This window comes from Coregonus clupeaformis, unplaced genomic scaffold, assembly GCF_020615455.1.
Source record: "Coregonus clupeaformis isolate EN_2021a unplaced genomic scaffold, ASM2061545v1 scaf0006, whole genome shotgun sequence".
NCBI lineage: Eukaryota > Metazoa > Chordata > Actinopteri > Salmoniformes > Salmonidae > Coregonus > Coregonus clupeaformis.
Genome location: NW_025533461.1, coordinates 1036051 through 1048330, shown reverse-complemented (window position 1 = coordinate 1048330; position 12280 = coordinate 1036051). Strand labels below are relative to the sequence as shown.

General features: G+C 41.9%; 1 protein-coding gene across 6 annotated transcripts in view; it reads right to left on the bottom strand.

The window, feature by feature from the left end:
* Positions 1–12280, bottom strand: part of LOC121574694 (plasma membrane calcium-transporting ATPase 2-like) — a 184747-nt gene that overhangs the window by 84125 nt on the left and 88342 nt on the right. For 4 of the 6 annotated variants that reach the window (XM_045212324.1, XM_041887232.2, XM_045212322.1 and 1 more), the window contains exons 6-7: positions 11220–11312; positions 8191–8232 (exon numbers count right to left, since the gene is read on the bottom strand). The exons of the other annotated variants lie outside the window; for them this stretch is intronic. In XM_045212324.1, the coding sequence (XP_045068259.1) occupies positions 8191–8232; positions 11220–11312 (135 nt within the window). The remainder of the gene's footprint in view (positions 1–8190; positions 8233–11219; positions 11313–12280) is intronic. 6 annotated transcript variants of the gene reach the window in all.

Below are 12280 nucleotides of genomic sequence, written 5' to 3'. Positions count from 1 at the left end.
CCATCTGGTTTGCGCTTAGTGGGACAATCATTTTTTTTCTACAGGACAATGACCCAACACACCTCCAGGCTGTGTAAGGGCTATTTGAGCAAGGATAGTGATGGAGTGCTGCATCACATGACCTGGCCTCCATAATCACCCGACCTCAACCCAATTGAGATGGTTTGGGAAGAGTTGGACCGCAGAGTGAAGGAAAAGCAGCCAACAAGTGCTCAGCATATGTGGGAACTCCTTCAAGGCTGTGGGAAAAGCATTCCAGGTGAAGCTGGTTGAGAGAATGCCAAGACTGTGCAAAGCTGTCATTAAGGCAAAGGGTGGCAACTTTGAAGAATCTAAAATCTTAAATATATTTTGATTTGTTTAACACTTTTTTTGGTTACTACATGATTCCATATGTGTTATTTCATAGTGTTGATGTCTCCACTATTATTCTACAATGTAGAAAATAAAGAAAAACCCTGGAATGAGTAGGTGTGTGCGAACTTTTGACTGTTAGTATATATATACGTCATTTTGCAGACACTCTTATCCAGAGCAACTTACAGGAGCAATTAGGGTTAAGTGCCTTGCTCAAGGGCACATCGACAGATTTTTCACCTAGTCGGCTCGGGGATTAGAACCAGCGACCTTTCGGTTACTGGCACTACACTCTTAACCACTAAGCTACCTGCCGCCCATATATATATATTTTTTTTTATACACTACATGGTCAAAAGTAGGTGGACACCTTTTCAAATGAGTAGATTCCTCTATTTCAGCCACACCCGTTGCTGACAGGTGTATAAAATCGAGTAAACAGCCATGCAATCTCCATAGACAAACACTGGCAGTAGAATGGCTTGTACTGAAGAGCTCAGTGACTTTCAACGTGACACCGTCATAGAATGCCACCTTTCCAACAAGCGCGTAGCACGTAAAAATTGTCTGTCCTCGGTTACAACACAAACTACCGAGTTCCAAACTGCCTCTGGAAGCAAAGTCAGCACAATAACTGTTTGTCGGGAGCTTCAAGAAATGGGTTTCTATGGCTGAGCAGCCGCACACAAGCCAAAGATTACCATACGCAATGCCAAGCGTCGGCTGGAGTGGTGTAAAGCTCGCCGCCATTGGACTCTGGAGCAGTGGAAACGCGTTCTCTGGAGTGATGAATCACGCTTCACCATCTGGCAGTCCGACGGATTAATCTGGGTTTGGCGGATGCCAGGAGAACGCTACCTGCCCCAATGCATAGTGCCAACTGTAGTTTGGTGGAGGAGGAATAATGATCTGGGGCTGTTTTTCATGGTTCGGGCTAGGCCCCTTAGTTCCAGTGAAGGGAAATCTTAACATACAGCATACAATGACATTCTAGATGATTCTGTGCTTCCAACTTTGTGGCAACAGTTTGGGGAAGGACTTTATGAATTCAGTGCCATTTATTTTATATTAAATGATTTTATAGTCAAAAGAATATAACTGAATTTAGCCGAATAAAATGGAAAATATATTTTTCCAATTCCAGAACAAGTGCGCATTAAAAGTGGCTAAATTGAGCATAAAAGTGATAATTTGAAACAGGTCCTATATGCTAGATTTATGAGTTATTTTGTTGTGAATGATACAAACATTAGAAAGTCTTACAAATCAAAACATATATAGGCTATTGATGATTTGAGAAAGTCACAAAAAAAGCACAGAATCGTCTAGAATGTCATTGCCTTAGGCTGCAAAGCTGTTCTCTCATCAAGTGATCATATTTTCACCCATCAGACTATTCTAAATGTAATCTCTACTAAAATGTCAAATTAGTTTAGATTTAGAATGGCCCATTATCACAGGGCAGGAGAATAATGTCAGCACTCGAATAGCGAACGGAGGCCGCGCGCTTTCCTGCGGGTCAGTTTTCCAATTATGCCTGGCAGGCTACTTCGGTTTTGTAGTGTAGTATCTGAAAGTCTATGATTTTGCTGACAATTGCAAATGGTGTAATAGATGAACTTTACTCTGCTTTGCTGAAACATCTGGAAAGCATTACTACATAGGCTTCTTGGAATAGAGGACATTTGGAGATATGGGGAGGCCAGGGATTGGTCTATCAAAAACCACCCATCTTATGTTACATAGGATATAAATACCATGTTTTAAACAAAGGACAGGGAGGAACAACATATTAAGAGATTGGGCCGTTGTTCTCCAGATATTCTGCAGAAGTCTGTAAATTGACGCTGAAATCTTTTGATATAATAAACCTTTATAATCAAAGTACAGCGTCAGTGGACTCCTTGTTCTCACAGCATAATTAGCATCATTGTCTCGACAGCATAATCAGCATTGTTGTCTCGACAGCATAATCAGCATTGTTGTCTCAACAGCATAATCAGCATCGTTGTCTCAACAGCATAATCAGCATCGTTGTCTCGACAGCATAATCAGCATCGTTGTCTCGACAGCATAATCAGCATCGTTGTCTCGACAGCATAATCAGCATCGTTGTCTCGACAGCATAATCAGCATCGTTGTCTCGACAGCATAATCAGCATCGTTGTCTCGACAGCATAATCAGCATCGTTGTCTCGACAGCATAATCAGCATCGTTGTCTCGACAGCATAATCAGCATCGTTGTCTCGACAGCATAATCAGCATCGTTGTCTCGACAGCATAATCAGCATCGTTGTCTCGACAGCATAATCAGCATCGTTGTCTCGACAGCATAATCAGCATCGTTGTCTCGACAGCATAATCAGCATTGTTGTCTCGACAGCATAATCAGCATCGTTGTCTCGACAGCATAATCAGCATCGTTGTCTCGACAGCATAATCAGCATCGTTGTCTCGACAGCATAATCAGCATCGTTGTCTCGACAGCATAATCAGCATCGTTGTCTCGGACACTACAGTAGAGGAGCTGTGGTTAATATGAGCAGCTGAGAAATAAATAGAAGAACACTTATTTCACTCCACGCATCAACCACTGTTTGAGGAGCAAAATGCTCTCGCTGCCCGACAGGTGATATTCCACCCAAACTCTGTATGCGTGTAACTCTGTAGGCTCTCCAACCCTGTTCCTGCAGAAACCCAGTGCTTAATTTGGGAAACCAAGTGAAATCTGTTCGGGAACATCGATAGTAACATGTTTTCGCAATGACACATTAAACTGTTGACAGCCCGTCTGCGCGCTCGAGAAATGAATAAAGAGAGAGAGAGGAGATCGAAACGCATGAGATATTCTGTGTCACCCAATTAATTATGAAAATTAAAATAAAAATTCACTATAATTGTAAGCTGCCCAGCGCAATTAATGAACCACAGCATCCTCTTGGGCTATACCGTTCTCTCCCAGACTCATGTATAGACATTTGGGAGAGTAGCAGAAGGTAACCAGTCCATCCGGTATACATATTAATAAAGTCCACACTCAAAGGCGATTACTAGAATGTGTTTAATTTTGAGTATAGGCTAGACTAATTATTACACTTTAGTCATTTAGCAGACGCTCTTATCCAGAGCAACTTACAGTTAGTGAATGCATACGTATTTATATTTTTTATTTTTTTCATACTGACCCCCGTGGGAAACAAACCCACATCCCTGCCGGCCAAACCCTCCCCTACCTTGGACGACGCTGGACCAATTGTGCACCACCCCATGGGTCTCCCGGTTGCGACAGAGCCTGGATTCGAACCAGGATCTCTAGTGGCACAGCTAGCACTGCGATGCAGTGCCTTAGACCACTGCGCCACTCGGGAATTATGTACCAAAGACATCTTAAATCAGTTTTGTTTTATGTTTTTTCTAGCATGTGTAATAAAGCGGTAGGCTATGTATGATGTCAGAGTGGTTAGAGGGACAATAGGGCCCTCAATTAGCGACCTGATGACCTTTAGCAAATTGGGTTCTACCAAAGCATGCCCAGAGTGCATAAGAGATTACCGTGACTCAACGGTCACATGGAATTTTACTGTGATCATGACTCATGACTGCTGGTGTGGCGGTAATACGGTCAGGGGGCCCCCTAGCAACTAGAGGCCCTAAGCAACCTCTTAACGTCGCTTTTGCTTGTAGCCGGCCCTGTATGGGATGTCCCTGTGGTCTGCTCTATATCGGAAAGACCACAACTTATGTTGGTCCTGTGGCCTATTCTATATGGGGAAACACCACGAGCTGTGTTCGAATACACATCATAACATACTGTATACTACATACTTAATGAGTACATACTACATACTATATACTATTGGTTAATTTTAGTATACTGTAAACGAACGGTATCCTTTCAGCTTCGCCTGTCTACCGGAAGTTGATGCCGTTGCTAGGCAACCTCTTGCTAGCTTGTTAGCACAACAAATGACTAGCTAGACATATTACAATTTTGGGTGTCTTCGTAAATTCAATCTGGAGTGCCAGAGTGCGCAGATCCAGAGTGTTGTCAGATTGCCCCTTGGTAAACTCCGAGCGTTTGGCTCTCGGAGCGCACACTGGACACTCTGGCCGAGGAGTAGGGTTGATCCGAGCGTTTGGCTCTCGGAGCGCACACTGGACACTCTGGCCGAGGAGTAGGGTTGATCCGAGCGTTTGGCTCTCGGAGCGCACACTGGACACTCTGGCCGAGGAGTAGGGTTGATCCGAGCGTTTGGCTCTCGGAGCGCACACTGGACACTCTGGCCGAGGAGTAGGGTTGATCCGAGCGTTCTGACCCTAACAGCAGTCGAGCACCCAAGCTAACTGGTTAACGTTGGCTAGCTTGCTAGCTACTTTCAGACACAAATGAGAGAACAGCTCACTCTGACCATTTTACTCGCCCTAGCAGAGCTGGTTAGGCTGTTTTTATGTTATCCAGAGCGTTGGTGACTGTAACTGTGCTGCTGGCAACAATTTAATTACGCTTGTTTTTGCCGATGTTTACTGACACCGGCCATATTCAACGGGTGTTGAGCGTTCGTAAATGTATCAGTTATTCTGCGCTCCGGGACACTCAGACGAGAGTGCTCTGAAATCGGAGTAGATGGCCAGAATTAACAATGTCCATTGAGAACTCACAATGACTATACCACTTAGCTAAAAATGACGTGAATAATCAAATCAATAAACGTTGGGTAGTTAGTTAGATCATAGTTAATATACCGCCTGGCAAGTTCGATGTATTAGTAGCCAACTAACGTTACTTAGGATGGTAACTAGCTAACATACCGGTACATACTGTAATGCTATGCAGTTCGTTATGGAGGACTAAAAGTGCCACAATTAAATAAATAAATACACCATTAAATAATTACTTAAATGTGTCATTAATTAATTAAAATTAGAATTAAATACATAAATGTGTAATTAAATGTATCATTAATTAATTCAAATACCGATTCATTTTATGTAAAATACATATATAATTATTTCACTATTTACATTTACATTTCATGATCCTGCATTGCAGTGATTCATGAATTACTTAAAACTGTCAAACTGACCCATCAAAGTCAGTGGGCGGGGCTAACGCGAATCTAGTCTGATCCATTGCTTTGGTCTGAAGTAGAGTAGGCCAACCTGGATAGAGACAATGGAGGATCTCCGTGAACTTTCCAGGGAGTTGGTTAGAGACATTTTAAACTTAGCAGAGGATGTAGAAGCAGGACCTGCTGACCCAGAGCATGTAGCTAGTAAAGCAGAGGAACTTATTGAAGGTAGAATAGCGCCACCCAGTGTATTGGAATGTGGTTCAGTAGCTCTGCATCAATCCATTATCCGGAATTGATTTGTCTTGGCTTGATGCAGAGGGTAACCAATCAGGCGTTAGATTCCGCCTACCAACTTTTGATGGGTCAGTTTGACAGTTTTAAGTAATTCACGAATCACTGCAATGCAGGATCATGAAATGTAAAGTAAATAGTGAAATAATTATATATGTATTTTACATAAAATGAATCGGTATTTGAATTAATTAATGATACATTTAATTACACATTTATGTATTTAATTCTAATTTTAATTAATTAATGACACATTTAAGTAATTATTTAATGGTGTATTTATTTATTTAATTGTGGCACTTTTAGTCCTCCATAGTTCGTAAGGATAGAGTAGCTAACAAATTGTCAGCCAACATAAGGTGTAGCGAAACTTATTTGAAAAGTCATTACTTTATTACATTGCTCAACATTTTCTTAACATTTATCATAATTAGTTAAAGCAATTAATTTGTATCAGCTCTCGTCGGACTTCAGCTGCGTATTTTCCCGCCATTTTCTTCAAATCTGAAAACGTTGTGAAGCCACGCCCATTTTCTGAAGAATTGCATTATGGGCCCTAAAAGCACGGAAATAGTGTCCACTGCTTGTATAATTTTGGCAAATTTATTACGACATCCGGGAACTTTTGGCATACTAACTATATCCATACTATGACCAATAAGCATCCTAAATACTCAATTTACGTCACAAATAGTACGGTTAGTGCGGTTAGTATGAGTATTCGAACACAGCTCACAACTTAGAATGGTCCTGTGGTCTGTTCTATATAGGAAAGACCACAACTTAGGTTGGTCCATCCATTCAGGTGATACAGACCAGATATACAACCAACATACATACCAGTGGTGTGTCCAACAGAGACAGCTGTGGGATATTCTGCAGTAGATAATAATAATAAATAATAATAATAATATGCCATTTAGCAGACGCTTTTATCCAAAGCGACTTACAGTCATGCGTGCATACATTTTTGTGTATGGGTGGTCCTGGGGATCGAACCCACTACCTTGGCGTTACAAGCGCCGTGCTCTACCAGCTGAGCTACAGAGGACCATCTTCAATACATTTATATTTTCATTGGTTCTAATGTCCCACCACAACTGTCTGAAGCGGTGGTCGTTCTAGTTAAGTGAACTAGTCAGTAAAAACATGTTTAGTTCAACATTCTAAAGCAAAGATGCACATTTTCAAATAGGATGAAAACACCAAGAGAGTTTGAAAGAGGGTTGGTTGTTGCTCAGAAGAACAGGGATAGTCATACTTTAGACAGGGGAAAACACATCAACAAAAGACTGTTCTGATCAGGTTAGTAAGAAACATAATCATTGTTGTCCAAGGTTAAAAGATACCGCTCACAACTGTCAATCCAGATCCTTCCTACAGTCATGTATGGTTCATTCCATCAATTCGGTGCGTATTGAAAAGTGTAACTTTGATTTCACCTAATTGTAACACTGTGTCATAAAGAACACATGTTCAAATTAATAGAATATATGTTTTTCCATCTCAATAGGTAAAAAAATAGATAATAATTCTATAGTTAGTGACAAATAAAGTAACAAGGTTGACCGTAACAGGGTTGACGATTTCTTGTTAAATCAGCCATAAATCCCCCCCCCCCCCCTGCTTTGAGCCCTAGTGGAATACCCTGTACAGCCCTGTCACCTGACCTGTTAACAATACCCTGTACAGCCCTGTCACCTGACCTGTTAACAATACCCTGTACAGCCCTGTCACCTGACCTGTTAACAATACCCTGTACAGCCCTGTCACCTGACCTGTTAACAATACCCTGTACAGCCCTGTCACCTGGCCTGTTAACAATACCCTGTACAGCCCTGTCACCTGACCTGTTAACAATACCCTGTACAGCCCTGTCACCTGACCTGTTAACAATACCCTGTACAGCCCTGTCACCTGACCTGTTAACAATACCCTGTACAGCCCTGTCACCTGACCTGTTAACAATACCCTGTACAGCCCTGTCACCTGACCTGTTAACAATACCCTGTACAGCCCTGTCACCTGACCTGTTAACAATACCCTGTACAGCCCTGTCAACTGGCCTGTTAACAATACCCTGTACAGCCCTGTCACCTGACCTGTTAACAATACCCTGTACAGCCCTGTCACCTGGCCTGTTAACAATACAGAGTAGAGAGAGAGAGAGAGAGAGAGAGAGACTCAACATTAGATGAACCTTATAGACTCAACGTTAGGGGAATGTTAGAGGAATGTTTTGAGCTAGGGTTGCAAAAATTCCGATAACTTTCCCCAAAATTCCTAGGTGTTTCCAGAAGTCCTGGTCGGAAAATTCCTTTAATCAGAAAGGAATAAGCAGAAAATCTGGAATCCTCCAACCAGGATTTCTGGAAAACCTAGGAATTTTGGGAAAGTTACCGGATTTTTTGCAACCCTAGTTAGAGCACATCCAAACCAAACCATGGGGGAAAGTTGAAAATAGGTTACCTTTAGTCCGGTTGTTCTCCATATTCACATCCTGTATTTTACCTACGATGGAGACATACGGAGACACAGAACAAAAAGAACCAAAGCTGACAGTAAACAACCAATCATCACCAGGACAAACATTACAATGAAATGAAAAGGAAAACCGTCAAATGAAATATTTATTGAACATTGTCATGACAGTCACATACATAACAGAACAGCTGCTTTTTTTTTAATGAGGTGGATTCTACTTCAGGGGATGGTAATTTGGATGTCTGCAAATGTTTCCAATTTGTACTGTTGTGTGTGTGTATATGTCTGGGCTTGCTAACGACTCAAAAACTATTAGAAATAATGTCAATCGAAATAGATAATAGACAATACAACCTGATTTGAAAATAATGTGACTATGCAGTCAATTAGGAAATGTCATGTTTTGAAAGGTTGCTTAGGGCACTAGAAAATAATAAAATAGATATAATTGAAATCATTTTTCTAAAGGGTATTTAATAATTGCTTTAACAACACAGTGCAAACTGAAGTAAGTAACTTTGTATTTCTGTTTCTGTCTGGCCGTGGGAGTGTTGGATGGATACAGTCCAAGCTTCTATATACATTTACTTCAATGGAATTCAAAAGTGATTTGAGTGTGATGCAACTAGTGGATTCAAGTTCTGTCAATCACTTGATGTTAAACTGTACTTGAATAACTACAAGACCTATGCTATCACGGCTCAGATTTCCTCTCTATTGATCGGTATGTTCATTTTGAAGAGTGACACACTCACATACAGACTACAGTGAATTGCACACAACAACAGTACAAGACTTTCATGAGGCGTCAAGACACAGAATCACAGGGTTAACACACACACACACACACACACACACACACACACACACACACACACACACACACACACACACACACACAGCACAGCGAGGAGCAACACACACACACACACACACACACACACACACACACACACTCACACACACACACACACACACACACACACACACACAGCACAGTGTGGAGCAACACACACACACACACACACAGCACAGTGTGGAGCAACACACACACACACACACACACACACACACACACACATACACACACACACACACAAACACACACACACACACACACACACACACACACACACACACACACACAGGACCAACAAAGAGCATGCAGTGTAACAGTGAGGTCAGAATCCTCATGCAAGGTCAGACCGAGGGAAAAGGGAGAGGAATTGAATGCTGGGGAGAAAGAAAAGACTATAGGAAAGAAATCCTCCCATAAAGACAGATTTCTATAAAGGAAGAACAGGGTTTCTGATGGAGCCCTGCAGGGGTCTGATAGATGGTTAAGGAGGTACATCCTACCAACAACAGGATAAACGCTGATGTGTTCATTCGTATCACGCCATTGAAAAACTAAAACAATGAATAACTTGTTTTAGACACATAAATTAAAGAGTTGAAGTAGGCTACTTGGAGAGTTAGTTCAAAAGTAAACCTGTTGAAAACTTCCAGTAACTTCCAGGCAGAAATCCGTATGAAGTGTGCATCGCCTGCATCTGCAGCCCACTGTACTCTGGGTAATGGTTATCTATTCAGTTCATTGGGTCTTTGAGGATGGAGGAACTTTAAAGGGAATCCTGGACACATGTACAAATATATATATATATATATATATATATATATATATATATATATATATATGTTTAAGATACAACCTTTATTTAAAGAGTTCAAGTACTTGGAAATGTGGGTCCTGTTGAAAAGTATGATGCTGACGTTACAGTATGTACCAGACAGAGATTATTCTCATCGCCTGCACAATAACATCCCCAGACTGTTTCTTTCCGAGTCAGTCGGTGTAACGGATATTTCTATTCAGTTAATTTCAACCACAACATCAGATCCATTCCCAGAGGACATGGAAGGATAGTCCCGGAGCTGAGCAGAAGACACACAACAAAATGGATTCTGCCCAAGCGACACCCTATTCCCTATATAGTGCACTACTTTAGACCAGAGAATGGCACCCTATTCCCTATATAGTGCACTACTTTAGACCAGAGAATGGCACCCTATTCCCTATATAGTGCACTACTTTAGACCAGAGAATGGCACCCTATTCCCTATATAGTGCACTACTTTTGACCAGAGCCTGCAGGGGTAGTAGACTACTACAGACATCAGTCACAGGAAACTACTAATGGACCATGTGACCTGTGGAATAACTCACACCGATGACTTTGCTTATCCTTTATGAGGAACATTCAAACCCTGCAAATTCCATGATAATATCAACATGCTAGCAACCAGCAACACAATCTACTTCAGCACATTATGTTACTGAGAAGAATTACAGAATGTAGCTTTAATAAACCCCTATCTAACGGCCTGTCTACCACAGTGTTCCCATAGAGACAGAACAGTGTTCCCATAGAGACAGAACAGTGTTCCCATAGAGACAGAACAGTGTTCCCATAGAGATAGAACAGTGTTCCCATAGAGACAGAACAGTGTTCCCATCAGTAGGTTTCCTCACCCACTACCTACTGAAACATTGGGCGTACTGTGGAATTCCTACTCATTCAGAAAAGACCAAAAGGAAAAGTTCCTCGGGAGGAGAGGAAGAGATGCTGGACAGAAGGATACGAAGAGGAGTGGGCAGATAGAGAGGTAGAGGAAGGAGGAGAGGAAGAGAGGAAGACATGCAGGAGAGACGGAGACGAAGAGGAGTGGGCAGATAGAGAGGTGGAGGAGGTAGAGGAGGGAGGAGAGGAAGACATGCAGGACAGAAGGAGACGAAGAGGAGTGGGCAGATAGAGAGGTAGAGGAGGTAGAGGAGGGAGGAGAGGAAGACATGCAGGAGAGACGGAGACGAAGAGGAGTGGGCAGATAGAGAGGTAGATGAGGGAGGAGAGTAGGAGGATGTGGAGGACAGGAAGAGGTGGCAAAGGGAGGAAGCAGTAGTACCCAGCAGGTATAGCAGGACAGGAAGGAGCTTCTGGTTCTGGTCAACCTACCATTACCTAGGCTGGCATTGCCAGGTGCAATACCGCCTGCAGCACCATCGGTGGCTATAGTTGCGATGGGGTGGACAGAGGGATGGGTGTGGTCTATAGTAGCAAGTAAATCATGGGTAAAAAAAAAAAGAAGGGCAACAGTGAACACGAATAACATGGTTAATAGCCTGGATAACAAGACCAGTAGTGTTGTTGCTGTAATTAGTTCACACTAGGATCGCAAAGAATCTGATAACTTTCCCAAAATTCCTCCAACCAGGATTTCTGGAAAACCAGGGAATTTTGGATAAGTGACCAGATTTTTGCCACCCTAGTTCACACACCGATGTTTAAAACGGAGAGGGCTGGAGGAAGGGTATCATACAGACAGAGAATTACAAACACAAATCAACATGAAACAGGTTCAACATCACAATAATGGATAAACTAAATGAAAGGAACAGGACAACAACATAATAATAAATGTCAAAGAGATGAATGTTTTACCAATTTCTTGAACGTAAACCTCTATCAGGTGGTTATCTATATCCAGCGTGGTTGTAACAATACGTAATCAATATGTAATCAATACAATCAATCGATCTCAACCATGTTATTCATGTCGTGTCATTGAGCAGCAAACATAATCCTAACATAGCATGTGATTGGAACAGAACAAAGTGTATTGTGGTTAAACTGCTTGAATGTCAAATTCCATCACTGCAACAACGGCAGAAAGACATCCAGAGTTAGAGGAACACCGCCATTGGTTACATACTCAGTGGTGGAACTGGAGGGAATGCTTAAGAACAGAATTTACAACATGAAAATTATATTTACTTGTAGAAATTATGTTTTGAATGATGTTAAACTGTTAGGATTTTACACTGGGAGTTCCCAGAGTGATTGTTTTTTCTTCCAACGCCACCCTTGTGCGTACTGCACTGTACACTTGACGTGCAACATTTCCTTTATAGGAGGGCGTAAGGAAGACGCATTACATCAATAGAACGCCTCAAACCATACAGCAGTCTTCCGATCTTCAAGTCTACGCCTGCATCCCAAATGGTATCCTATTTCCC